Source organism: Oncorhynchus clarkii, chromosome 29 (assembly GCF_045791955.1).
Source record: "Oncorhynchus clarkii lewisi isolate Uvic-CL-2024 chromosome 29, UVic_Ocla_1.0, whole genome shotgun sequence".
NCBI lineage: Eukaryota > Metazoa > Chordata > Actinopteri > Salmoniformes > Salmonidae > Oncorhynchus > Oncorhynchus clarkii.
The window spans coordinates 34,016,155-34,044,027 of NC_092175.1; the positions used below are offsets into that span (position 1 = coordinate 34,016,155).

At 40.8% G+C, this 27,873-nt stretch overlaps 2 protein-coding genes across 4 annotated transcripts; one reads left to right on the forward strand and one right to left on the reverse strand.

Annotated features, from left to right (window-relative positions):
* Positions 1 to 1,763: 1,763 nt before the first annotated feature.
* LOC139388402 (cytokine receptor common subunit gamma-like) lies at positions 1,764 to 8,482 on the reverse strand. The gene is made up of 8 exons (XM_071135041.1): positions 8,373 to 8,482; positions 5,187 to 5,280; positions 4,784 to 4,950; positions 4,488 to 4,624; positions 4,179 to 4,350; positions 3,981 to 4,080; positions 3,740 to 3,824; positions 1,764 to 3,613 (listed from the first exon to the last, which is right to left on the reverse strand). Exons 1-8 carry the CDS (start codon positions 8,440 to 8,442, stop codon positions 3,392 to 3,394), a joined length of 1,047 nt encoding a protein of 348 aa, XP_070991142.1. The 5' UTR covers positions 8,443 to 8,482; the 3' UTR covers positions 1,764 to 3,391.
* Positions 8,483 to 15,861: 7,379 nt separating this feature from the next.
* On the forward strand, positions 15,862 to 26,465 carry LOC139388314 (sodium/hydrogen exchanger 6-like). 3 transcript variants are annotated; one of them, XM_071134916.1, is made up of 17 exons: positions 15,862 to 16,201; positions 16,472 to 16,671; positions 17,052 to 17,129; positions 17,241 to 17,317; positions 18,105 to 18,217; positions 19,130 to 19,235; positions 19,394 to 19,486; positions 21,842 to 21,983; positions 22,235 to 22,340; positions 22,456 to 22,544; positions 22,687 to 22,800; positions 22,932 to 23,043; positions 23,163 to 23,316; positions 23,442 to 23,472; positions 23,654 to 23,739; positions 24,411 to 24,516; positions 24,593 to 26,465. In XM_071134916.1, exons 1-17 carry the CDS (start codon positions 15,931 to 15,933, stop codon positions 24,947 to 24,949), a joined length of 2,235 nt encoding a protein of 744 aa, XP_070991017.1. In that variant the 5' UTR covers positions 15,862 to 15,930; the 3' UTR covers positions 24,950 to 26,465. The 3 variants fall into 3 exon arrangements, with proteins under 3 accessions (XP_070991017.1, XP_070991018.1, XP_070991019.1); XM_071134917.1 differs by lacking the exon at positions 19,394 to 19,486 and having other exon boundaries at positions 23,651 to 23,739; XM_071134918.1 differs by lacking the exon at positions 19,394 to 19,486.
* Positions 26,466 to 27,873: the final 1,408 nt, after the last annotated feature.

Here is a 27,873-nt window from a genome sequence, read left to right on the forward strand (position 1 = left end):
GATGTGTTTTTGCCTACCCTCACCACCTGGGGGCGGCCCATCAGGAAGTCCAGGATCCAATTGCAGAGGGAGGATCTATGCATATTCATGAGGCTACCATAGAGTCTCACTCTTCATTGTATATACAGGCGGTTGACGTCAACGCCCCTCATCTAATATTTTAAAAAGTATTCAAAGAATGAGATATATCCATCAATCCAAAAAAAGAGGAAGACAGGGGACCGACCGCAAGAGCTTGACAGTCCGCCGTTCTGCTCTGTGGACAACAGTTAGAGTGGAAACACAAGCGTCTCATCATTCTATTTTAATGACTCTGGTGATATGTATGCCCAGAGTCTATATTGCTCTGGGTCTGGGTATGCCCATTCTGGATTCAAACACCTCAAACATCAGATGAAAATGTTTCTACTGTGGTCTACTGATATTTTTGTCTTTGTCAGAGCCCAGTCTTGTCTGACATTCTCACCCCTGGGGAGCCTCAAGAGAGCAGGGAAAAATGAAATAAAACTAACTAAATATAATATAAAGGACACAGTTTGAACTCAAACACAATTCACAGAGAAATGTATTGAAATGTAGGAGTAAAATAACCAAACAAATTAAGCCCAATGAAACTTATAACAGTATGAAAATGTATGCATTCACTTTGGATCTGAGGTGTATAGCTAAGCATGTGTGTCAAACTCATTCCACAGAGGGCCTAGTGTCTGCAGGTTTTTGTTTTTTCCTTTCGATTAAAGACCTAGACTATGGAGGACCAAGATGGCCGAAATAGATTTATTTATGTTTTCATTTATTTTTGATTTGGGTCATCTTGGCCCTCCATACAAGACACCAAACAGCAACATCACGCGCTCAGATCATGTTCGAGCCTCAGATTGGACAGTCAAACCCACTTGCACATGCCATCATGGCTGAACAAATAAATACTATTTGTGTCCAGGTTAAACGTGCAACGTCCCTCATTATAAACAAACAGTCGGTTAATGCATAATTTTCAGATAATTTAGAAGCGATTGTCAGACGAAACAACAATGTCATTGAACCAATTGACAGAGATCTGGACATTCATCAGCAAAGACGCAGTGTAAGCTGATCGTATTTGTAACAACCAAAGTGAAGTCAAAATGATTGATGAAATCGAAGTGTGTCAGCTGTATGGTGATTTGCGATTCGTAACTTACATTTTACCGGTACTACCAGTAGTAGTAGGCAAACCGATAACCCCAAGACGGAATGCGTTTGAAGTAATGATGAGCTGCGGAGAACAGCTAGCATGTCCAGCAAAGTACATCGCCAGTTGCACGCACACACTTCGTGCAGATCAGCAGCTCCACAATGATGTTATCGACTGTCTCCAAGGTGGGAGTTTTTCGTGGCAGCCAGACGAGACAATCAAAGGAGGATGCGGTGAGCAAAGTTACTGGGCTCGAAATTAGTTAAGCTTGCTCTAATTGTGTTTGAGTTCTAATTGTGCATGTTAACATTTTTATGTTGATGTTGATAAGCTATACTCTATGGCTGGATTTATGTTTTTTTTTTTTTTTGGCTGACCTGAAAGATTGACCTTCTTTCTACTAGGCATAATAATAATAGTCTGAGAGGCCTAATCATATCAGTATGAATATTTTGTTAACGCCTATAGGCTATAGAGATGCATTCAGGTAATTAATTAATTATACAAAAACATGTTTAATTTCATTACAATTGTCAAGCATTCTTGATTGACATTACCCGATGCATCACATTAAATTACGAGATTGGATTGCACTTTTATTTTCCAGGAATAAAGAAACTGTCACAAGCTTCTCTTCCCATTGTTTCATTTCTCATGGTTATAACAACATTGTAACATCTGCATTCTTTTCGCATGTAATGACTCTTGAAGCCACATTAGGCCTAGAACCTGCACAAGCACCTAGGACAATGTGATAAAGTGCTGTTATTTCTTATCCACCAGTTTGTTCTTTTTTGCTCACTCGCCTCACTTTTCTGGGGGGAAAATCCATTAAACAGTGAATCAATTTTGTCTGGCTTAACAATTTATTCAGTATCCCAGGGGTAGGCAACCCTGGTCCTGGATCATGTCTTTGATTTAACTGAGTTGGAAGATCAGGTGTGTTGAATTTGGGCAATCATTGAACTAATCAATTAGCTCAGTTGGTCAGGCGTGGTGCCTAGTTGGAAAAAAATCCTGCAGTACCTGTGGCATCCCCCCCCCCCCCCCCTGGCTGCATGTGTTGTTTTTTGTCCTTGAACTATACAGCTGGTTTAAATAATCAAAGCTTGATGATGAGTTGGCTGTTTGAATCAGCTGTGTAGTGCTAGGGCCAAAAAACAAAACATGCACCCAGGTGGGGCCCCAGGCCCGAGGTTGGGAAACCCTGGCCTATAGCAGTAGCCACTTGCTTGTAAACAAAAATGCAACAAGATACTATTACAAGCATGATAATATTCAAAGAGTCAGCTGTTCCACTCAATTCCACAAGATACAACAGCCTATAATTTAAACATTACAAAAGATTGTCATTTTCACCCAGTGCCCATCACTAAAGCAGCTAAAATAATGTAGATAATAATGTATAGGCTGTAGAGCAGGGGTGTCAAACTCATTCCACTGAGGGCCTTGTGATGGCTAGTTTTTTTCCATTTTGTTTTCAATTAAGACCTAGACAACCAGGGGAGGGGAGTTCCTTACTAATCAGTGACCTTATATCATCAATCAAGTCCAAGGGAGGAGCAAAAACCCACAGACACTCAGCCCTCCGTTGAATGACTTTGACATGCGCTATAGAGCTACAAAAAAAAAAATAGAAACTATTGGAACCAAGACTTAAAAATAACTGACACTGGCACAAGATGGAGGGAATGTTGGAACAAACTAATGGAATTACTGTTAAGATAAATGTATGCTTAATCCAGTATAAACTAATGTATAGAATCTGCAGCATAAAGGTAAAAGTCCAAAAATGATGTGCGGAGTTAGAATGTTGGCTGTCAGAAGTGTTACAATGTAAATGTACTTTTAATCCCTCTGCATATTTCCAGACATGGCGTATGAGAGTGCAATGAGATACCAGATGGGTTGGACAATACTTTTCTTGTCAATCATCTTCAAAAAACGTTTACCTAAAAACTGGAAATGAACTAATCCTCCATCGTTTACACAATGGGAAGGTCTAATTCTTTAACTGAATGTTGAAAGTGTGTGGGTGATAGAGAGAAACAAAATGGTGCAGTTTGAGGCCATGTGGCAGAGAGTGATGCTGGAGGTGTTGTCTGGGCAGGGGTGATGTTGTGGATATTTGTGTGTGTCTGTATGTTGTAGTTTATATGTGGATGTTTTGTATTGTAAAACAAATTATAAAGCATTATTAGACCTTTGGAACTATCATTCAATACCAGCTTGTTCATTTTCACTTGTGGCAGGAAAAGTGGAAGCTGAGGAGGAACACGTGGACAGGAGATCTGACTGGTCTGTTGGGATGGAGAGGTTGCTCTCAGATTCACTGACGCTGCCAGTTTGGGGAACCAGACTGTACTCACGAACAGGACAGGCAAGCTCAGTGAAGTTAGACTGGAAGCAAACACCTTCGGAGATGTGAAGCCAGGCCTTCAAAGGTAGAGGTTATGTAATAAGATATTTGATTTACACTGTAGATAACAGTACCACTTGTAAGATACAATGATTATAATGAAGTGCAGTGAATGGTAAAGAGCAATCAGTGATAAATAGTACCTCTACAGTGTCCTTGTCAAGAAGGTCCTTCAGGTTCTTGACTGGATTAGGCACAATGGGAATGAGGATTAATCTCAGTCGTTCTCTACAAAGAGATAAGGTCAGTTCAGAATCAGAGTATCACTTTTTTCAGAGGAAGAATGGAGGAGACTTTGATTTTTTTATAATGTAAACTATACCCCTTGATTTTAGTCTTTATTTGGGGCCTAAGTGTGGCGTTAACTTCTGTTGGCAAACTCACCTTTCCCTGTAGACCAGCATGCAGGCCAATATGAAGAGTGTCATGGTACCCACTAATGACAGCACTGGCTTCCACACAGACATTGAGCTGCCAGATATGTCTAGGCCAAAGAGAAAGGTTGACATAACAAAGTCCTGACAGAAGTCTGAGCACTACTTTATAACCATAAAGCAAAGCAGAGATTTTGTATGTATTTACCTGTGATGTTATTTCCCTTCATGAAATCCCATTGAATTGGCTGACTCCATTCACTCCAGAACTCGGACTCGCCACACATGTCGTTTACTCGTGCTCTCACTTGAAACTCATACCGACTGCTCTTTAACGGGAAAGCCACAGCATACTTCTGTTCCTTGCTTGGAGTAGATGTCTGAAGAAAGGAACAAAGAGAGTGGAGGAGAGAGAGAGAGAGTTCTTTCAAAGATTTGTCCAGCATTTTGTTGAAAAATGACCAGTAGGCTAGTGTCCAAACAGTGGTCCAACTCCTGAGTCCTGATCCATGCCCACCTTCCACTTGTCGCTGTTTATTCTGTAGCGAACTTCACTCTCAATACAGAAGGGGTTCTTGCTGTTGTTCCAGTACAGATTCAGCTCTGGGTCTTTGTTCATCTCAACTGACAGGTTGACAGGAGGGTAAAGCTTCACTAGAAAAAGCGTTAAGGAGGGTCAAATGTTAACGACACATCAAATGAAGACTGAAATAGGAAAAACACAAGTTAAAAAGCCTAAAGATGACTATTGCTCTTCATGTTACATGCTGTTCTGTATGTAAGGTTCTGATTTGATTGAGAAAAAGAACCTACCCATGCTTTTCAGGTTATGGTCCTGCACATAACTGTTGTTCTGATGGACCAGCTTGGTTGTCAGTGTTCTAAACCTGTCAGACTCGTCATAGGACAGTCTACATCCCACAGCATAACTCTTCTCCTGGAGATATGTTGTGCACTCCTCCATATTCCTTTTGATGGACCTAAACACATACCATGTGAAAATGATGGATGAGAATTAGTACCAAAGATTTGACAGTCACTATCACATCTCTCTAGGTCTTGAAATCCCTTTCAAGGAGGAAACTCACTCACTTAAACCTCAACCAATGTGCATCCATCACATTGATGCACGGCAAGCATTTTGTACCAAAGAGCTCAACACCCATCGCCCAACACATATGTTGAAAGTAAGACAGGGTACTGCCATTCCACTAACCTTTTGTGGAAGAAGGTGTAGTTGACCTCTGGACTCCCCTGTTCACTCCAGGTGCAGTTGACATAATCCAGGTTAATGATCAGGCAGTTTACATCTGCAAAAGCATCAGAAATGTCCATTAAAACCTCCTAAGGTCGATTTCTGCACCCGCGTGGACATCTAATTAGCGTAATACAAACATCCTCAATATAAATATCTCTCAATTTAAGCTAGAGATATCTGTTTTCTTTTCATTGGATGCATTAAAATCCACCGCATCCGCCTATGTAACACTTCCGCATCTTCGGTGAAAGGTGACAGAGCTAGAGTGGTGTTTGTCAGACCTGGAGACATCCCATCTGAGGTGAAAGGTGACAGAGCTAGAGTGGTGTTTGTCAGACCTGGAGACATCCCATCTGAGGTGAAAGGTGACAGAGCTAGAGTGGTGTTTGTCAGACCTGGAGACATCCCATCTGAGGTGAAAGGTGACAGAGCTAGAGTGGTGTTTGTCAGACCTGGAGACATCTCATCTTCGGTGAAAGGTGACAGAGCTAGAGTGATGTTTGTCAGACCTGGAGACATCCCATCTGAGGTGAAAGGTGACAGAGCTAGAGTGGTGTTTGTCAGACCTGGAGACATCCCATCTGAGGTGAAAGATGACAGAGCTAGAGTGGTGTTTGTCAGACCTGGAGACATCCCCAAAATCGATCTTATCATAAAATCGTCTGTAGGGTCCGAACGGTTTGGCCGGTGGGGTTAAATACATGTATATCTCTCAGATATAGGACAGACACTTCAGAACAAATTTCCTTTAGATTTTGTTGTTGTTAAGGGACTGTTGTTCCATGTAGGGAATCTGTTATTCAATGTGTTTGTATGGGCTAATAGCAGTAAGGCCCCAAATAATTATTATCTGAGTTTTTTTCGCCCCTGCCTACTGGAGTCCTCCTTGCTAGCTAGCTGGAGCGACACGGGTAGAGAACATCCTTCGTGCCCACCTGCCCTCAGCGTCGTTAACAGAACTGCGGGAAAACAGTGCCCGACAGGCAGGGAGGGGTGAAGGACACTGTCGACCGTTGTACGGCTAGCTAGCTACAGTTGTCGCCCTTGCCCCTTCTGTGGGGTTTATCGGCGGCTGGTATCCAACATTACTGTGCATTAACGCCACCTACTGTACTGGAGCGCCCCCACCTCCCGCCTGTCCTAACTTAAAAATGGACCAATAGATGAATAAAGAGGGGTTCCTGCACCTGCAGGAATGCTCACATGTATGAACGCCTCGAATTACATGCCACAGTTGGGCGTAAAAAGGTCACATACTAAACGTTTTTTATTCTCTTGCAAAAACCACGCTTCAGTAACCACGTTTCGTTCTAACCATTTCATGCGGATTAATTACCTGACGCATAAAAAGCCACGAAGGGGCTGATGGAAACATGAAATACCAGTACAATTTTAAAATGCAGACAGACAATTTGTCAGATACACATGGTAGAATCTTTGTGAGTCTGGAAAATGAATTATGTGAGAAACGGCTGTGGAGACGCGTTTATGCGCAAATTTTGATATAATAACCATCATATCGAAGTAAAATTGGGAGTCACGAGATTATATGTTCTGTGATCCTCCCACTGCGGCTCGGGAAAGCATGTAATTTATAAGGATACAGATGAATTAAATTATGATAAACTTCACAAGGTGGTGAATGTGCAAGGTGATGAGCTTGATACTCCTTTCCTTTAAATATATAGGGTATTATTCTGGTGACATGATGATCGATGCTTGGCTGCCGTTTGACAAATACAAATATCGTTCTTATCCATAATGAACTCATGTATCTACCAGCTGTTGGCTAAACCGCATGTGCCAAGACCAGAGTGGGCACATTTGCTATGTAATGCAACCATTTTTGTGACAAAACCATCAGTAGAGTTGACAATGTGATGGAAACTCATTTAACTTGTATTTTTCATTCGGTACATGTGCATTTAAAGGCAAACTTCATTTTTATATGCATTAGGTCATACGCACAGACTTTAATCTGCAAAAATTCAGTTTGATGGAAACACATCTCTGGTGGGAAAATACACATTTTTTTAATGAAGATTTTTTTGAATATTCACATGAAGATCTGTTGCAAATTGGATGGGAACATAGCTCGTTTCTAATAAAATTGAAGTGGTTGAAGTGTTTCCATGACCCATTTAGTTAAATTGTGCATTATTAAACTGGTGAAAGCCTATGTGCCCTCCCACATATCTGTTTCATGTCTCAGGTATATCCTATGTCTCAAAATCCACCACTGTTGAACAGATAAAAATGTTCATCTTTAGATAGTTTCTCCGATATCTGCCATTTTCATTACATTGCTTTAGTCAAATAAACCTGGGTCAATGGAAACCTGCCTATTGAAAACCTATTGAATCCTTTAAAGGGGAGCTTCTAAGATTGCAGAGTACTTTTCCACCATCACATTGAGTTAAATGAATCATTTTATCAGTATGTGAATGTATGAGACGAGATGGATGGCCATGTCAACCCTGGGTTAGGGTTAGGGTTAGGGAAACCACAAAGTAGTTGACGTCAATCTCAGACTAGCAGGGGACTTTTGGTGTCACAGCAGCAATAGAAATGGCACATGAAACATTCTTTAGTTCCCGTTTCTTAGTATTTTGTGTTTCCAAGAAGAGGCCATCATTGGAAAAAAACGTATGTTTCCATATATAGGTTATGTAATAGTTTGATCACATTAGTTAATAGAGTACCTGGTATGAAATGGCATTGGCCTATAAAAGAGTAGGCCTATAATTACTATAACTTATATATGTTGCAATTTTACTATGTAATTAAGAAGTTAATAGTAGGTAAATAGTAATAAACTAAAAACATATAAAGTTGAACCAAAAACATGACAAAAAATTACAAATACAATAACAACAAATAATTGTCAACTGAGAGCATGAAACCACCAACTCACAATGAGAGTAGGCCTACACCAAATCAAGGGACAAACTAAAACTCATTCCCTGATTAACACAATAAATTATAATAAATCCTCCCATGACAAGGTCAAAAACAGTATCAAAAGTTGAGGGCACATTGGCCAGATGTGTTTTCATTGCACCAGGTCTTAAACATGTTTAATAAACTAACATTATTCATAAATATTTAATATCACAGGTGTAGCATCCAACAGGACAATCTTACTGGGGGTGGAGGGAGCCTCATATCCTTGGAGAGAGATGAGGAGAAACAACCAGCTTCCAACCATCTTCATGTCAAAATGTGTCTTCCTCTTCACTCCCCTTCACTTCCTCTCTTTTATACAGCTACGGTAGGCCTACATGTGTGCTACATTTCCTGTGGCAGTGGCCACATCATCTACTCTATAAAAAATACAGGAAATGTCTGACAATCAAAGCAGCTAAATAACAAGCAAACAATGTTATAACACATATATTAACTATCTACAAACTGATATATAAACATATATAATCTGATCCTTCAATTAAAGTGCTTTAAAGGGTTACCCATAATTGTTTCAGATAGTTTTAAAGAATGAGTGGAACACCTTGCATTCTGGATGGGGTATGCATTATTCCATAAAGCAATTTATGACATCCATTGTGAATATTGAGAGAGAGAAAGAAAGAGAGAGAGTATTTCACTTTTAGCTTCCCGATCAAAAAAAACCCCCAGAAAACCAAATAAAATTAACAACAATTACAAATGGTTTGATGAAGAATTCAAAAACCTAAACAAACAACGACACGAAGAGTTATCTATCCAAAATGGAGATGTATGGTTAAATCACTTCTCCAATCTTTTTGGCTCTATAACAAAGAACAAACAGCAAAAACATATACATGATCAAATGCAAATCTTAGAATCAACTATTAAAGACTTCCAGAACCCACTGGATTCTCCAATTACCTTGAATGAGCTACAGGACAAAATAAAAACCCTCCAACCCAAAAAGGCCTGTGGTGTTGAAGGTATCCTCAATGAAATGATAAAATATACAGATAACACATTTCAATTGACTATACTTAAACTATGTAATATCATCCTTAGCTCTGGCATCTTCCCCAATATTTGAAACAAAGGACTGATCACTCCAATCTGCAAAAGTGGAGACAAATTTGACCACAATAACTACAATGGGATATGCGTCAAGAGCAACCTTGGGAAAATCCACTGCATCATTAACAGCAGATTTGAACATTTCCGCAGTGAAAACTATGTACTGAGCTGATGGTAGGCTTTGTTGCTTTGGTCCCAGCTCTCTGCAGGTCATTCACTAGGTCCCCCCGTGTGGTTCTGGGATTTTTGCTCACCGTTCTTGTGATCATTTCGACCCCACGGGGTGAGATCTTGCGTGGAGCCCCAGATTGAGGGAGATTATCAGTGGTCTTGTATGTCTTCCATTTCCTAATAATTGCTCCCACAGTTGATTTCTTCAAACCAAGCTGCTTACCTATTGCAGATTCAGTCTTCCCAGCCTGGTGCAGGTCTACAATTTTGTTTCTGATGTCCTTTGACAGCTCTTTGGTCTTGGCCATAGTGGAGTTTGGAGTGTGACTGTTTGAGGTTGTGGACAGGTGTCTTTTATACTGATAACAAATTCAAACAGGTGCCATTAATACAGGTAACAAGTGGAGGACAGAGGAGCCTCTTAAAGAAGAAGTTACAGGTCTGTGAGAGACAGAAATCTTGCTTGTTTGTAGGTGAACAAATACTTATTTTCCACCATAATTTGCAAATAAATTCATTAAAAATCCTACAATGTGATTTTCTGGATTTTTTTTTCTCATTTTGTCTGTCGTAGTTGAAGTGTACCTATGATGAAAATTACAGGCCTGTCTCATCTTTTTAAGTGGGAGAACTTGCACAATTGGTGGCTGACTAAATACTTTTTTGCCCCACTGTATGTGCACACTGCCCACAAAATGAGGTGGAAATTGAGCTGCACTTCCTAACCTCCTGCCAAATGTATGACCATATTAGAGACACATATTTCCCAAGGGATTACACATATCCACAAATAATTCAAAACCAAACTCCCTTATCTACTGGGTGAAATACCAGTGTGCCATCACAGCAGCAAGATTTGTGACCTGTTGCCACAAGAAAGGGGCAACCAGTGAAGAACAAACACCATTGTAACTACAACCCATATTTATGTTTATTTCATTTCCCTTTTGTACTTTAACCATTTGCACATCGTTACAACACTGTATACTGGATATATACATAATATGACATTTGAAATGTATTTATTATTTTGGAACTTCTGTGAGTGCAATTTTTATAGTTTATTTCACTTTTGTTTATTATCTACCTAACACATGTTTCCCATGCCAATAAAAAGCCATTGGGAGAGAGAGAGATCTGGAAGCATGCTAGGCTATTTTCATAGTCCTTTAAGTAATTTTTTATTTTTTAAATTGTATTTATGACGAGCAAAACATATTTTTGCGTTCAATAATTAGATGGGCACATCATGGAACTTTTATTTAGAAGAATTCAAAGATTCTGTTATCAAGTTTGTTTTACTGGCAGAAAGACACGAACTTGCAAGCTAATAGCCAACTAGCGTTACAAAAGACAGTTGCCTTTTCTCAATTAACTTTGCTCAACTCCTGCATCCTCTCTCGCCTCCTTTTGAAAAAATGTCAAAGGTTTCAAGAATAAGTTGTGAGGAGAAGGAATGTGGACGAAAATGCGCTTTTATGAAATGAGGCTCCTCTCTCCTCTCCCGCATTATCAGGCAAATAAAGTTTACAGTGGAATCACAAAATACATTTGTAAAGTGACAAAACACATTTAGCTTGTGCAAGACCTTTTATAGATAAAATGATAATTAGTATATAATTTTAAATGTTTGCTTGCATTTCCCCGTCGATAAAACAACAACCACTTCAAAGGGGGTGTGGCATATATATATATATATATATATATATATATATATATATATATATATATATATATATATATATATATGGAGTGTGACTGTTCGAGGTTGTGGACAGTATATAAATATAAAAAACTATTCTGCGAAGGACTCAGGCAGAAGGATAAACATAACTATCCTCGATGAAAGGTGACTATTGAGGAGGGGAGGACTCTCCGGTTTACCTACTAACAAATTGACACTCTCTTCGACCACGTATCTGGTCACGGAGAACGGACTTCTCGATTTTATCCAAATTACTGAGAAAAGGGCAGTGAAACCACTGTGGCCATGTTCGAAACACTCATGTATAATACGAACGTTCAAGAGCATCAAATACATGATGCATTGTGAGTAAATAGTGACTGATTTACTAGTACTAGTTATTTGTGATGCAAGGTTTGATTTGAAGATCAGTCCGGCTGTGGCTTGCACTGTCAGCTCCAATGTCGAACAAGCTCTACGGCATTACACTTCCGCCCAAATGCGCAATAGCCGAGAAGCCAGTGATACTAAGCCTGGGGACAAGATTACTGGTCTTTTAGTAGAAGGATATTATGCTGGCAGCACGATTGAGAATTTATATTCTTCAAAATAAAAGTCACCCTGCAAAGACATGCTACATTTTGGGAATCTCGATTTGTTCTAGCACTCTAGTGCAGTACAACTGTTTTTCACAGCATTGCAACCACTTTATGTGATGTGTATAAAACCCAGTAGCACTTCATATTCCACCCATTCCATTGGTCCAAATGGCATACACTGGAGGCCCATAAATCACATATTGGCTAATAGAGAAAAAACTATTTTGTGCCAAGGTTAAAAGTGTGGTTGGGATTACTCAGTAGGGTCTGTATTTAGACTGTCTTAATATCCAGCAGCAATTTCTACCCCAATAATTCTATAGGCCTACTGTGTAATGCATTGGGACCAATGGAATGGGTGGAGTAGAATGTGCTGCTGGCTATTACAGTGGGGCAAAAAATAATTTAGTCAGCCACCAATTGTGCAAGTTCTCCCACTTAAAAAGATGAGAGAGGCCTGTAATTTTCATCATAGGTACACTTCAACCATGACAGACAAAATGAGAAAAAAAATCCTGAAAATCACATTGTAGGATTTTTAATGAATTTATTTGCAAATTATGGTGGAAAATAAGTATTTGGTCACCTACAAACAAGCAAGATTTCTGGCTCTCACAGACCTGTAACTTCTTCTTTAAGAGGCTCCTCTGTCCTCCACTCGTTACCTGTATTAATGGCACCTGTTTGAACTTGTTATCAGTATAAAAGACACCTGTCCACAACCTCAAACAGTCACACTCCAAACTCCACTATGGCCAAGACTAAAGAGCTGTCAAAGGACACCAGAAACAAAATTGTAGACCTGCACCAGGCTGGGAAGACTGAATCTGCAATAGGTAAGCAGCTTGGTTTGAAGAAATCAACTGTGGGAGCAATTATTAGGAAATGGAAGACATACAAGACCACTGATAATCTCCCTCGATCTGGGGCTCCACGCAAGATCTCACCCCGTGGGGTCAAAATGATCACAAGAACGGTGAGCAAAAATCCCAGAACCACACGGGGGGACCTAGTGAATGACTTGCAGAGAGCTGGGTCCAAAGTAACAAAGCCTACCATTAGTAACACACTACGCCACCAGGGACTCAAATCCTGCAGTGCCAGACGTGTCCCCCTGCTTAAGCCAGTACATGTCCAGGCCCGTCTGAAGTTTGCTAGAGAGCATTTGGATGATCCAGAAGAAGATTGGGAGAATGTCATATGGTCAGATGAAACCAAAATATAACTTTTTGTTAAAAACTCAACTCGTCATGTTTGGAGGACAAAGAATGCTGAGTTGCATCCAAAGAACACCATACCTACTGTGAAGCATGGGGGTGGAAACATCATGCTTTGGGGCTGTTTTTCTGCAAAGGGACCAGGATGACTGATCTGTGTAAAGGAAAGAATGAATGGGGCCATGTATCGTGAGATTTTGAGTGAAAACCTCCTTCCATCAGCAAGGGCATTGAAGATGAAACGTGGCTGGGTCTTTCAGCATGACAATGATCCCAAACACACCGCCCGGGCAATGAAGGAGTGGCTTCGTAAGAAGCATTTCAAGGTCCTGGAGTGGCCTAGCCAGTCTCCAGATCTCAACCCCATATAACATCTTTGGAGGGAGTTGAAAGTCCATGTTGCCCAGCAACAGCCCCAAAACATCACTGCTCTAGAGGAGATCTGCATGGAGGAATGGGCCAAAATACCAGCAACAGTGTGTGAAAACGTTTGACCTCTGTCATTGCCAACAAAGGGTATATAACAAAGTGTTGAGATAAACTTTTGTTATTGACCAAATACTTATTTTCCACCATAATTTGCAAATAAATTCATAAAAAATCCTACAATGTGATTTTCTGGATTTTTTTTCCTCATTTTGTCTGTCATAGTTTAAGTGTACCTATGATGAAAATGACAGACCTCTCTCATCTTTTTAAGTGGGAGAACTTGCACAATTGGTGGCTGACTAAATACTTTTTTGCCCCACTGTATATACGTCAAATTAGGTGTTTGCAATGCTGTGAAAAACAGTTTTACTGCACTAGAGTGTTAAACAATCGATATTCCCAAGCTTAGCGTCTTTGTAGGGGCACACTTACTGTGAAGAATACAAATCCTAGATTGTGCTGCCAACATAATATCCTGCTGCTCAGTATTTAGACCTCAGTCCCCCATGAAACAATACCATAAATAGATTCTACAGGTATATATGGTACTAGTCAAAGGTTTGGACACACCTACTCATTCCAATGTTTTTCTTAATGTTTCACTATTTTCTACATTGTAGAATAAGTACAGCAGTACAGCGCCCTTAACCACTGCGCCACCCGGGAGGCCCACACTTACAGCATTCTGCAGCGATACGCTATCCCATCTGGTTTGCGGTTAATGGGACTATCATTTGTTTTTCAACAGGACAATGACCCAACACACCTCCAGGCTGTGTAAGGGCTATTTGACCAAGAAGGAGAGTGATGGAGTGCTGCATCAGATGACCTGGCCTCTACAATCACCTGATCTCAACACAATTGAGATCGTTTGGGATGAGTTGGACCGCAGAGTGAAGGAAAATCAGCCAACATGTGCTCAGCATATGTGGGAACTCCTTCAAGACTGTTGGAAAAGCATTGCTGGTGAAGCTGGTTGACAGAATGCCAAGAGTGTGCAAAGCTGCCATGTGTAACCTTTATTTAACTAGGTAAGTCAGTTAAGAACAAATTCTTATTTACAATGACGGCCTACACCGGCCAAACCCATATGACGCTGGGCCAACTGCATGCCACCCTATGGGACTCCCAATCACAGTCAGTTGTGATACAGCCTGGATTCAAACCAGGGTGTCTGTAGTGAGACCTCAAGCACCGAGATGTTGTGCCGTAGACCGCTGCGCTACTCAGGAGCCCCTGCCATCAAGGCAAAGGGTGGCTACTTTGAAGAATTTAAATTATAAAATATATTTTGATTTGTTTAACACTTTTTTAGTTACTACATGATTCCACATGTGTTATTTCATAGTTTTGATGTATTTCTTCACTATTAATCTACAATGTAGGAAATAGTAAAAATAAATAAAAACCCTTGAATGAGTAGGTGTGTCCAAACATTTGACTGGTACTGTATATTTTTTATTTTTTTATTTTTAAAGGGGTGGATCAGCTAAATATTGCGGAAAGAAGATACAGTATGTTCCATCAATGTAATTGTCTGCATCATTTCCAATCCCCCATATATTTTTGGGGTAAATATATTTATCCATACACACATGCATACATATACACATATATACATACACATACCTATATAGACATACATACTTTTTTAAAGAATATACCTTTATTATTATTTCCCGCAAACCCTACCACAGATCCCCCAATTGGAGTAAACAAATAAACATTTAGACTTTTACCTTCAATTATACATCTTAATACACATTTTACATTCACAGTCTATTTTACAATAGTTATTTTTTGTTTGTTTTTAGTCCTTCCTCTATTTCTGATGTCCATCCAGTTTGATTTCTATTTGTAACTATGCTATTTCACAAAAGTTCTGAACATATATACATTTTACAGACCCCGTATGTTCTACATGTTTTATCTTGCCATTAGACCCTTCAGCTCCATTCAACCTCTCCCATCTATCTCACAACATCATCCATTTTGAATTTCTATTTGCCATATATTTTTTAACTGTGCTGTGATGCTTCACAAAAACGACTTGAGCCTTTCTATTCTCATAGCTTCTACAGATTGTAAATTAAAAAATTTTTTTTTTGCTAAAATAATTATTATATTATTGATTGATTGACAATGGCTTTTCAAATCACCCAGTATTGCTGTCTGCAGCGTTAGTTCTAGGCAAATGTTGCAATTCTTCAGCCATTCCTGGACCTGTGACCAAAAACGAGCTACATATGGACAATACCAAAATAAATGATCTAATGACTCTGCCTCCTCACAGCAGAATCTGCAGAGCTGGGAAGATACTGTATATATTTTTAATTATTTTCATAAATTCCTTTTTGCATATGCTTATAGGCACCATAAAAATGGACTTTGATTAAAATTGAATATCTTTTAAATGAGTTGTTCACATTGTAATGTTTTGAAATGTGGGCATTTATTTTGAAGGTTTCATCATTACCATACGACAGTGACGTCATATTTTTTTTTCTGCTGTCCGACTACTAGTCCAGCCAGCTAGCTACCAACTCAGCTATCTGGTGTCTGATAGTCATCACTGTCTAATCATGGGACTAAAACCAAATTCTGCTCTAAAGGCGTCGAAGACATTGTTTGTTTTACCTTCTCTGTTTACATTTCTTTTAGTGGGTAGTCAAGGCGAGAATACTGCTATGGACAATGTTGCTACTGAGAGGAGGGCTGAGGAAAGCCATAGACAAGACAGTGCCAACCTTCTTATTTTCATAATGCTCTTAACTCTCACTATTTTAACCATTTGGCTGTTTAAACACCGTCGCTTCAGGTTTCTACACGAAACAGGACTGGCAATGATCTATGGTGAGGACCTTCGTGAACTCTGTAGCTAGCTAGCTAACGTTAGCTATATAATGCAGAATGACAACACTGAGTGAGCTACATCCTACAGTTCATGCCACATCGTTGCAAGATGGCAATGAAATAGCATGCCTTGGCTTACATGCATAATGCCCATATTAACTTGTACTTGCTATTTCTTGATAAGATGTATTTGACACCCCTTTTCATCTGTATGTATGTATGTCTGCCTGACCTGTATCTGACTGGCCTCTATCGCTGTCCACTCCTCAGGTCTGCTGGTGGGGGTGATCCTTCGTTTTGGGGTTCATGTGCCACGAAATATGAACAATGTGACTATGAACTGCAGTGTGAATGCCAGCCCAGCAACTCTTCTGGTCAACGTCAGCGGGCGCTTTTATGAGTACACACTGAAGGGTGAAGTCAGCACCGTCAAGGGGCATGACGTGCAGGATGATGAGATGCTCAGGAAGGTACAGTACTCTTTCACTCACTGTCAATTTACACACACATTACCAGCAGACTGGATGGTCCTAGACCTAGATGGTAGTCTACTCTGAAATGGTCTCCTTTCACTGTCTCCCAATCATGACCACTGATGGCTGAAAATACTTGATAGCCATCATATTGCTTTTTCCCATTTCCATTTTTCCAGATCAGTGGTGTAATGAATGTGGAGTAGGAAAGGGAGCTATTTAATAGTTGTGTGACAAAGTCTACAATCATTAACACGGGCTGGATGTTGTCTGATAAGCTTTGAGCTGCCTGCAGAGGAGCGATTCGGCATAGATTGTGTTTAGATTGTTACAGTATGGGTTGATTAGTTTTCTAACTTTTCATTATTTTCTGCAAGGTGACCTTTGACCCTGAAGTATTTTTCAACATTTTGCTGCCTCCAATCATCTTCCATGCTGGCTACAGTTTGAAGCGGGTAAGATAATTCATGGCTTGAAGACTGTGTGCCGGCACCATAGAAAAGTCTTCTGTGTACTTAACTGGAATACTATTTTGTTGTCTCCCCTACACCTCCATTGTGTTTCAGCGACACTTCTTCAGGAATTTGGGGTCCATCCTTGCCTATGCTTTCATGGGGACAGTCATATCATCTTTTGTCATTGGGTGAGCCCATTTCTTTAAAACGATCAAAATGGTGTGAGCATGTGCTCACTCTGTGTGCAATAATAGTGTTTTAACATGGTTTTTGAATGACTACCTCATCTCTGTACCCCACACATACAATTATCTGTAAGTTCCCTCAGTTAAGCAGTGAATTTCAAACACGGATTCAACCACAAAGACCAGGGATGTTTTCAATGCCGCGCAAAGAAGGGCACCTATTGGTAGATGGGTAAAAAAGAAAAAAAGCAGACATTGAATATTCCTATGAGCATGGTGTAGTTATTAATTACACTTTGGATGGTGTATCAATACACCCAGTCACTACAATGATACAGGCGTCCTTTCTAACTCCGTTGCCACTGCTAAGTAAATATAGGGGAAACACAGGTTATTTTGGAGTGGTTTCAGCTTTGTGTTATAGTACAGTGGTTCCCAACCTTTTTTGGTTACTGACTTTTGCTCTGACTAGAATTCCCCTGAAGTACCCTCTCGTGCATTTTGGGAACCTCTGTTGTAGCAGACGAAAGTAGACACACATTTGTGGGTGATTTGCCATCAACTAAAATATTTGCCATCAACTAAAAGATTCAAACCTGTTGAAATGATGAACTAATAACGGTCTTGGGTGAAACATTATGGAGTCTTAAAGGAGGCCTGGTAAACTTTGATAAATAATTAATTTCTTAATTATGCTTTTAGATACACATTTCAAATTGGCGAAATTCCCCCTAATTGTGGTCTTGTTTTGTTCTGTTTACGTGATTAATCACTCTCTTTTCTCTTACAGGCTGGTTATGTATGGCTGTGTGACATTAATGAAGGCGGTTGGGCAGTTGGGAGGGGACTTTTTCTTTACTGACTGCCTCTTTTTTGGTGCCATTGTCTCAGCCACAGACCCAGGTAATCATCCTCACCCTGACTAGCATAGCCTATACCAGGGCTATTCAACTCTTACCCTACGAGGTCTGGAGCCTGATGGTTTTCTGTTCTACCGAATAAATAATTATGCCCACCTGGTGTCCCAGGTCTAAATCAGTGCCTGGTTTTAAAGACATCCGCATGCTTCCCATCCAAATCAGTTCGGAACAGTTTGTGCGTATATTGTGATGACATTTTGTGAAGTTTTTGGTCTTCGACAAGGGTTTTTCCAGCTGTTCGTGCGCACAACATTTTTTCTTGAGGCAAGCCGAAGTTTGTAGCCGAAGTTGGTAGCCGAAGTCTATGCCCCTTCGTTTGTGATTGGTCAACAGTAGGAATTATTCAAGTGTTTGTTGTCATTTAATGAGAGACTAATTTTCATGCACATTTTTTCACTTGAGAATTACTGCACCAGACATCTCAGTTATATGCAAAATTGCGCGACTACGATCTCCTCGGCACAAACGTCAAAATTAATGACAGCTTTCTTGAGTTATTTTAGATTAATTCTGACTCTTGAGGAAGTGTATACTGACTACGGCATCTCAAGAAGGACAAACGGTACTAATGCCACTTTTTCAAATTTTTCAAGCGAATGTCTTTTTAAAGTGGTATGCGAGCACATGTTCGCCTTGCCAAATCGAAGCATGCTGAATCCTTTAGAGGGGAACAATGGGAAAAAAAGCAGTGGAACTGGCTTCGAGGTCTAGAGTTGAGTTTGAGGGGCCTATTCTGTACACAGTGCTACAATATGCTTTAGCTGTAAACTCCATTGAACAGTCTTATTAACTACTTTAGCATTTGTGTTAGCGATTTTAAGCGTTCGGATTAGCCTACATTGCAATCATATGGAGTATGAGTATGTATGTGACGTTCCTGCTGTTGCTCCCACAGTGACAGTACTTGCCATATTCAACGAGCTGAAGGTGGATGTGGACCTGTACGCCCTGATGTTTGGAGAGAGTGTACTCAACGACGCTGTGGCCATAGTTCTATCTTCGTAAGTCTCCATCCTTTTCAACATCACATTGAGCACCTCTCCTCATCTTCTTGTCTATGTTGTCCAATCCTGTCACTTTCATTGGTGTTTGGAGATGTGTTGACTTTGTGCAGACACTAACCGCACCCCCTCACATTTTACTGGCCACCTGTATACAGAGTTCTTCTGCATTACGAAAAGCAGAGCAGGCAGGCCCGGCATGGCCATGGAGAGACCACAGCATTGGTAGAGGAACAGGGGATCCCCCCTAGGTGGGCTATGGTTATAGTCTGCCTCACCCAGCTTTACTATACCACACCCCCCCTGCTACTTTAGGTTACTGTAGGCTCAGCAAATTACCAGCTAATGAAAACAGGTCCTTGAGTAAGGCCTAAGTGGTTACAACAACGGACTGTTCTTATGTTGTGACCCCTACTGAAGACCTGCTCAGCTCAGCACCGCACCGCAGATGGCATTGTTTTTGGTACCTTGTGTACATATTGATAGTAAATACCAGGTTTAAAAGTGGGCGTTGTGGAAAACATAATTCCTCTTGAAAGGGAGTATGTGCTGGTGATTTGCTGTTCAGGTAGAACGGGTATAGCCTACTTGTTGGTTGATGACCTTTTTTCAGTGTGTGTAATTCTCTGTTAAGTTTCTCTATATTGCTCTTGTTTGCTGTGCAGGTTATTCGCTGTTGTGGTCATTAAGAGTGTGTGGAACCCAACTGCAGTCCCTGTAGGGTTTACAATCAGCATCTTTCTTAATTAGCATCTAGATTAGCAATTTAATTAGCCTATGCCAAGTCAGACCTTTTAATCAATCATTCATCGATCAAAAGACCTGTGTGGAGTGGAGTTGGGTTCCTATAGGTTGGGATTTGTTTGACAAATGATAATTTCCCCCTCAGTTTTGGAAGGAGAGGCTCTTATAACTGTGTTGTAGGCATAGCTGCTAGCTATGTAGACATGGTAAGCACCTCCCCAGACTTTTGTGCTGTAAATACAAAAGTTGTGGGTCGTTCCACGAAATGAGTCCCTTTTGGGTAGTGTGACTTGGTTGAGAGAAAATAAACATTTTAGTAAGTGCCAAATAAAGTAACAGGGTTGATGATTTCATCTTCCATTGTCCATAAATCCCCTTGTTACAGGGGAATGGAAGCTTGTGTGCTACAGGAGAGAGCAATTACATTGCTAAAAAAATGTCTTACCTGACTACGGTATCTATGGGTAACACTGACTACGGTATCTATGGGTAACACTGTTGACGTGTTATGCTCGACTCACTCAGTTTTTCACGACAAAACACTAGAAAATGTCCAAAAAGATTATAACCAGCTCACCTGCTTTTACACTATGATTTGACTATTATTTCAATGTTTCACCACATCAAAACGAGAGTTCTATTTCAAATAATCGCTGAGTCACTCAGTATGGGTAACGCCTTCATTGGGCGTGATCATTAAGGAACTCCTATCACACAATGCCTGTCATAGACAGACTGGAGCGACAGCCAATAGGGGGGACCCCGCACCTTTAAGGCGGTGTCGCTCCCTCATCTCACTTCAGTTCTTCCTTATGAGGTCGTAATACTTCTTTATACTGTCCTTAGCATCGACTTTGGACTACTGCTTTCCTGCTAAACTGTTCATAGGCGAACCCGTGAGGATTCACTGCCGAGCGTAGGAATTCAGCTACTTTTTTGGGGGGATCATTCCCTTTCTTTGCTCTGTTCCAGAGGCTCTCTGCTTCTACAGGACAAGGGAAAATATTTTTCCACTATACAGGTGTATTTGGCTGCCATCTCTGCCTGCCGTATGAAGGGCGCACGTCGCCTACGCCCAGTACCCAAACAGCTAGTCCCACCCTGGGAACTTTCTGCTGTACTTTAGGTACTTTTACAGTCACCGTTGGGAGCCTCTGTAAAGCGAGGACATTTCCTTAGTCATTACATCCACAAAGCGGGTGAGTGAGCCGCACGCTCTGTCAGTTTCACCACTCGTGCCTGTACCTTGCCCTGGGATTATCCAAGGTTACTTCAACCTAAACCCTTTTTTGTGCCTACCACTGTTTTTCCCCATGAAGGAACAGTGATTCCACTGCTTGTGTCTTGCGCTTGTTTTGCGCTTCTACATGAACAGGAAGAGAGACCAGTTTATCACATTAAATAAATAATTTCATGAAATTACTTTGTTAAAGCAACAAAATAACTAGGGCTTTACGATGATGGTGGAAACTTGGAGAATGTTTGGGTTAAGTGGTCTAAAATCTTCCTAGAAGTCAGAGGAGGCACAGAGAGACATATCAAAATGCAGAATTTTGGCACTTTAGCAAGTCTTTATTCAGATTTATTGGAAATTCCATATATTAAAGGGCATTTCATTTAATATAAAATGCAGACTTCAATATTGGTGCACAATTTCTACTTAAAATATAAAAGGGACACAAAAGGGACTTATTTTGTGGAATGACCCATGTACAGATGTTGCAGAGATACTGTATCTTACTGATGTCTTCACATTTTCTCTTTCATTTTCCCTTTTGCATTGTAAACATGTGCGTTGTTAGTAGTAGAGCCTCCTAACGCTTACACCTGTCTTTGGCTCCATGTGTCTGCACTGGTTACAGCTCCATAGGTGCCTATCAGCCAGCCGGGGACAACAGCCACACATTCGACGCAACAGCCATGATCAAGTCTTTTGGTGTGTTCCTTGGGGTCTTCAGTGGATCCCTTGCCCTTGGTGTGGCCACCGGAGTCATGACTGCACTGATATCCTTCTGTGTGCCAGAGGATGGCATTCATTCAAAAGAAAAGAGTGTGAATTTTATAGACAAAAATAATTGAAAGTCTGCTAATCTGCTTTATCTAAGGCAATTTGCTGTTTTTTAAAGGCATTACAGCTTCTATTCTCCAGGAGTAACGCATTTGCTGTGTTATCGTATTATCTCATCCTTGAATGTTGCGATGTTTCTGTGATGGATTGAAGTTCTCGATCTGTTCCTTGACCTGTCGCTCGTCACGTCACCAAGTTCACTAAGCTGCGTGATTTCCCCCTGCTGGAGACGGCCCTCTTCTTCCTCATGTCCTGGAGCACTTTCCTGCTGGCCGAGGCCTGTGAAATGACTGGTAACTAATGCAGTGTTTACATACACACGTACACACACACACGTACACACACGGTTTCAAGCTTGCATAGGTGAGTCCCCATCACATGCTGATCTGTGTGGACTTTCTCGTGCAGGTGTGGTGGCCGTGTTGTTCTGTGGGATGACCCAGGCTCACTACACTTTCAACAACCTTTCTCCTGACTCTCAGGACAGGACCAAACAGGTACGGGAACACATACCGGTCTAGTTGCTTTAAACATGTTGTAGGTTTTTGTTAGACAATGCCTGGCCTAAAATTTGAATATACATTTACACTATTAAATTGTTTATTTTGGTTGATATTGTTTTTGTCTCTCGTCCCAAAGCTATTTGAGCTCCTGAACTTTCTGGCGGAGAATTTCATATTTTCCTATATGGGCCTGACACTGTTCTCCTTCCAGTCCCATGTGTTCAACCCCTTGTTCATCATTGGAGCATTTGTATCCTAAAAAACAGAGAGAGAGAGAGAGGCAAAAAAATAAATAATTATACAGCCAATGTAATATCTTTAATTATAACTGTAGTTTTTCCCATCCAGAAGCCACTTTCCTTAACTGCTGTCCCCTACCAGATTGCAGTATTCCTTGGCAGGGCAGCCAACATCTACCCCCTCTCTTTCTTGCTCAATTTGGGCCGTAAAAACAAAATTGGATCTAACTTCCAACATGTTATGATGTTTGCAGGTAGGAGCCTGTCTGTAGTTGTCCTGTTCTAGAAGGACTTGGATGATTGATGTCTGTAGATCATGTTTGCGGTGTAGTTTTCTCTCATTTCACTGTCTTCTCTGATATCTGTTGATCAGGCCTGCGGGGGGCTATGACCTTTGCCCTCTCCATCCGGGACACGGCCACATACGCCCGGCAGATGATGTTCTCCACCACCCTCCTGATCGTCTTCTTCACTGTGTGGGTGTGTGGAGGCGGCACCACCCCAATGCTCTCCTTCATGAGTATACGGTGAGTCTCACCTAGATGTCACAACTTTCACCACTAGTTTGATCATTATGCCTCGATTAGATAGATGGATGTATACCTCTACTGTATGTTCTTCTTACACATTCTCATCCTTGTTTTTGTGCTAGTGTGGGAGTGGACTCGGACCAAGACAGCTCAGTAAGTAACCAACGATCTGATTGTCCATGATTCTGAGATTTGCTTCTAAAGGACAGCAGAAGTCTGTTTACAGGGTAGCGTTGTGTGGACAAAAGAATAGGAATAGTGCACAATTGGAGATTGTGGTTGTACCGTTATGGTATTACAAAAGTCACATGCTCACTTTTATGTCTTTGAGCAGGTGACTGTTTCGGATGGAACGCAACATAGGAACACCAAACACGAGAGTGCCTGGCCTTTCAGAATATGGTACAATTTCGACAATACGTATCCTTTATCTGCTACATGTCACACCTGAAGCCTTTAGAATGTGGCTGTGAGGCATTAGATGAAGCCATGACAATCCAGTCTTTAACTTGAACCAACCATTGAGGAAACACTGTTCAGTGGTGATTATCTGCGGTATATTGGCCATATACCACACCCCTTCGGGCCTTGTTGCTTAATTATACACTAGAGGCCACTCTTTGAATTTCCTTTGAAAAGTGAAGGCAAGTCAGTTCATGTGATACACATTCCTCAATGAAAATATGACAAGGCACTAAATGCCTTTTATAGAGGTTATTCCTTCATTAATGGTGATTGGGTTCAGACTACTATAAATAAGCAATAAGGCCCGAGAGGGTGTGGTATATGGCCAATATACCACTGCTAAGGGCTGTTCTAACGCACTATGCAACACGGAGTGCCTTAATACAGCCCTTAGCCGTGGTATATTGGCCATAATATCACAAACCCCTGAGGTGCCTTATTCCTATTACAAACTAGTTACCAACGTAATTAGAACAATAAAAATACATTTTTTGTTATACCTGTGATATACGGTCTGATATACCACGTCTGTCAGCCAATCAGCATTCAGGGCTCAAACCACCCAAGTTTGTAACAGCGTTTAGAGTCCCCTGAGGATTAGATCCCTTGACTGCAGCCTTCTTCAGCTACCTGAAACCCCTGTTGACTCACAGCGGCCCACCCCTCACTGCCACCCTGCCTGCCTGCTGTGGCCCCTTGGCTCGCTGTCTCACCAGCACTCAGGCATATGAGGTGAGTACACGCACGCACGCACCCACGCACGCACGCACGCACGTACGTAGTGGTTCATGATTCCTTCTCTCTCTAGAATGAAGGGCACCAGCACAATGATGATTCTGACGAACTGGTCCTGAACGACGGCAATGCAACCATGTATGGTGATGTCTCAGTGAGCACCGACGCATCGGGCACCCTCACCACCAACCATAAACACCTGTCTGCCTCCACCATGGGCATAACCTCGGAGGAGGCCCTGGACCAGGAGCTGGCTTTTGGGGAGCATGAACTGGTCATCAGGGGAACACGTCTGGTCCTGCCCATGGACGACCCCCCTGAACCCACTGTGACCCTGCCACCTCCCCCCACCTCCCCCCCGCCTTTCTCAGATCCCTTCTCTGATCCCTTTTCAGATCCTTTCTCCGATCCCAGACGCAACAGACTCTAGAGGCCAAGGGCTCCCCTTTTCTGTCTAGCCATCCCTTGGTCTTGAACAACCCCTGCGTTATGTGGTGGTCTTTACCCATGCCTGCCTCTTTCTCCTCTGCCCATTCATGCATTTGTATATTTTAAAAAGTACATCCTATATTTATTTATGTATTTATTTACTCTGTATTTATATGTCGAGGTCTTCATTGTTGCCCTTACCCCACAGGGAGTCGTCGGGGGTTTCAAGAGCCATGCTTCCTTTCTTTTTCAAAACATGGAAACATAAATATGAATTTCAGTGGTGATTTTTATGTCATGGGAGTAGTTTAGAGTGTACTTTAGTTGCTAGTAAGTTGTGAATAATAAGTTTCACTCAGTTCTCCTACCTGACTGCTACTGGCTGATGTGAGGGTCATTATTTAAGTCAGAGGCATCTGTATTGGGGGCTCCAGGATGCTGAACTGTTTTAAACAAGTGCCTAATTATATATATATTTTTCAATTTATGCAGATTTGTACATATTCATTAATAATTTACAGTAAATCATTTGGATTATTCTAACTTGGAACCCAGCTCAGTGTTATACCAAGACCCTACGGAATACAATGCAATATTGTACTATGAACCTTTTTCCCTAAATTGTAACATTCATTAGTTGTAGTTGATTGATATACATTTGCAAATGAAGCCTGGTGGAAATGATTAAGACTTTAAATGAAATATTGACATTTTCATAAGCAGATTTCTAAGTCTGGAGATTCCTGTCACCTCCACTCTTGCTCTGTGAACGACAAGGCCCTTAACTATAAGCAGATGCCTTGATACTGAATCTAAAGACCTGAGCAGAAAGCTGTGGCGAAGGGTTTGGTACAATACTGTACAGAGCTGCTTTCTATGGAGTCCAGTCCAGGCTGAATGTGTGTATGGGCTCTAAAGACAGCTAGCTGGAACTGTCACTCTCTGAGCTCCTGCTATGCAGGATTAGTTTTTGTTTGCAAAGAATTATACCTGCCGAACCCTTTCTTTCTCAGTCAGGTGGGCAGCAACTATGAACAGGTTTTTGCGCTTTATTACATATAATTTGTTTGCATTGTGATCTTTATTTAGATTGAAAGACCTGACTAGAATTCGACCCTACCACCGACAGTAGCTAGAGTAACCACATGTTATGGAGGCGATGGTTCATATAGTCTAAACTCTAACTGGAGCTAATCTAGTCTGTAAATGGGATTGTAGTTCAGCTCAGATATTTATCACAGTAACTTAAAGCTCAGTTGTTAAAGTAGCAGAAAATTCAACCTGAAAAGGTGAGGCAGCCTTTACTTGTTTCCAACAGTATTTGGATATATGATATTGATGTAGCTATATTTTGTGAATAGTTTGTTTTTGTTAATGAAATGTGAATTGTACAAAATACAGTTAATTTGGATGTGGGGAGAGACAAAGTTATGAAAAGTCTCAACGTACAGTAGCCTAAATACTAAATATGTGAATCTAATGTGAATGAAAATAAATTATTCTATTAGGCTACAAAATAATTTTGGATGTTGTTGTTTTTTTCCTGTATCAAGAACCAAATCCATGTAACTTTTGTATTTATTTACAAGTATGTTATATGTGTAACGTGTAGTATTTCACAAACACTTCCTTTCAATACACAACGTATAAAGAGTAGTGGTAGACACATTTTAAATGGACTGATCAATATTTCACCCCAATAAGTGGTTAATCGTTAATTCAACCTTTTCCTGAAGACTTGGCTAATAATATTCTGTGTGGAAATACAATACAGTTGGGTTGATTGGAAGGCAGTCGTATCCTGTCCTGATTTTTTTTTTTTTTTCCTGATATCCTGCCTCCGGATGAGCGGTTTCCTTTTGTAGGGTACATTTACTGTAATAGGCTATATCCTGTTCAGAAGAAAAGTGGCGATTGTGCAGATCAGGGAGTGCGTGCGCGTGTCCCACAACTTTCTTTGAACTTGGTTTGAACTTTGAAGTTGCATGGACAGATCCGAATCTTGTGTCAGAATGAATTAATACAAGGACATTAGATACAATTTGTATAGCTATTGGTGCGCTATGTTTATCGAGTATCCTAAATTGTAAACACGAATGTACAGTAAAGTCATTCGATATAATACAGTTGAAGACAGAAGTTTCCAGACACCTTAGCCAAATACATTTAAACTCAGTTTATCACAATTCCTGACATTTAATGATAGTAAAAATTCCCTGTCTTAGGTCAGTTAGGATCACCACTTTATTTTAAGAATGTGAAATGTCAGAATAATAGTAGAGAGAATTATTTATTTCAGCTTTTATTTCTTTCATCACATTCCCATGGGTCAGCATACACTCAATTAGTATTTGGTAGCATTGCCTTTAAATTGTTTAACTTGGGTGAAAAAGTTTCCGGTAGCCTTCAACAAGCTTCCCACAATAAGTTGGGTGAATTTTGGCCCATTCCTCCTGACAGAGCTGGTGTAACTGAGTCAGGTTTGTAGGCCTCCTTGCTCGCACACGCTTTTTCAGTTCTGCACACACATTTTCTATAGGATTGAGGTCAGGGCTTTGTGATGGCCACTCCAATACCTTGACTTTGTTATCCTTAAGCCATTTTGCCACAGATTTGGAAGTATGCTTGGGGTCATTGTCCATTTGGAAGACTCATTTGCGACCAAGCTTTAACTTCCTGACTGATGTCTTGAGATGTTGCTTCAATATATCCACATATTTTCCTCCCTCATGATGCCATCTATTTTGTGAAGTGCACCAGTCCCTCCTGCAGCAACGCACCCCCTCAACATGATGCTGCCACCCCGTGCTTCATGGTTGGGGTGGTGTTCTTTGGCTTGCAACTCTCCCCCTTTATGGCCAAACAGTTCTATTTTTGTTTTAATCAGACCAGAGGACATTTCTCCAAAAAGTATGATCTTTGTCC

What these genes read in the sequence shown, in the direction of transcription:
- LOC139388314 (XM_071134916.1), top strand. Translation starts at nt 15,931, where the DNA reads ATGGGACTAAAACCAAATTCTGCTCTAAAGGCGTCGAAGACATTGTTT. An exon ending in CCGGAGTCATGACTGCACTG is followed by an intron (nt 21,984 to 22,234) that starts ATATCCTTCTGT and finishes GTCGCTCGTCAC; the next exon opens with GTCACCAAGTTCACTAAGCT. An exon ending in CTCTCCTTCATGAGTATACG is followed by an intron (nt 23,317 to 23,441) that starts GTGAGTCTCACC and finishes TTTTTGTGCTAG; the next exon opens with TGTGGGAGTGGACTCGGACC.
- LOC139388402 (XM_071135041.1), bottom strand. Translation starts at nt 8,442, where the DNA reads ATGAAGATGGTTGGAAGCTGGTTGTTTCTCCTCATCTCTCTCCAAGGA. An exon ending in CCATAACCTGAAAAGCATGG is followed by an intron (nt 4,625 to 4,783) that starts GTAGGTTCTTTT and finishes CGCTTTTTCTAG; the next exon opens with TGAAGCTTTACCCTCCTGTC. An exon ending in TAAACAGCGACAAGTGGAAG is followed by an intron (nt 4,351 to 4,487) that starts GTGGGCATGGAT and finishes TCCTTTCTTCAG; the next exon opens with ACATCTACTCCAAGCAAGGA.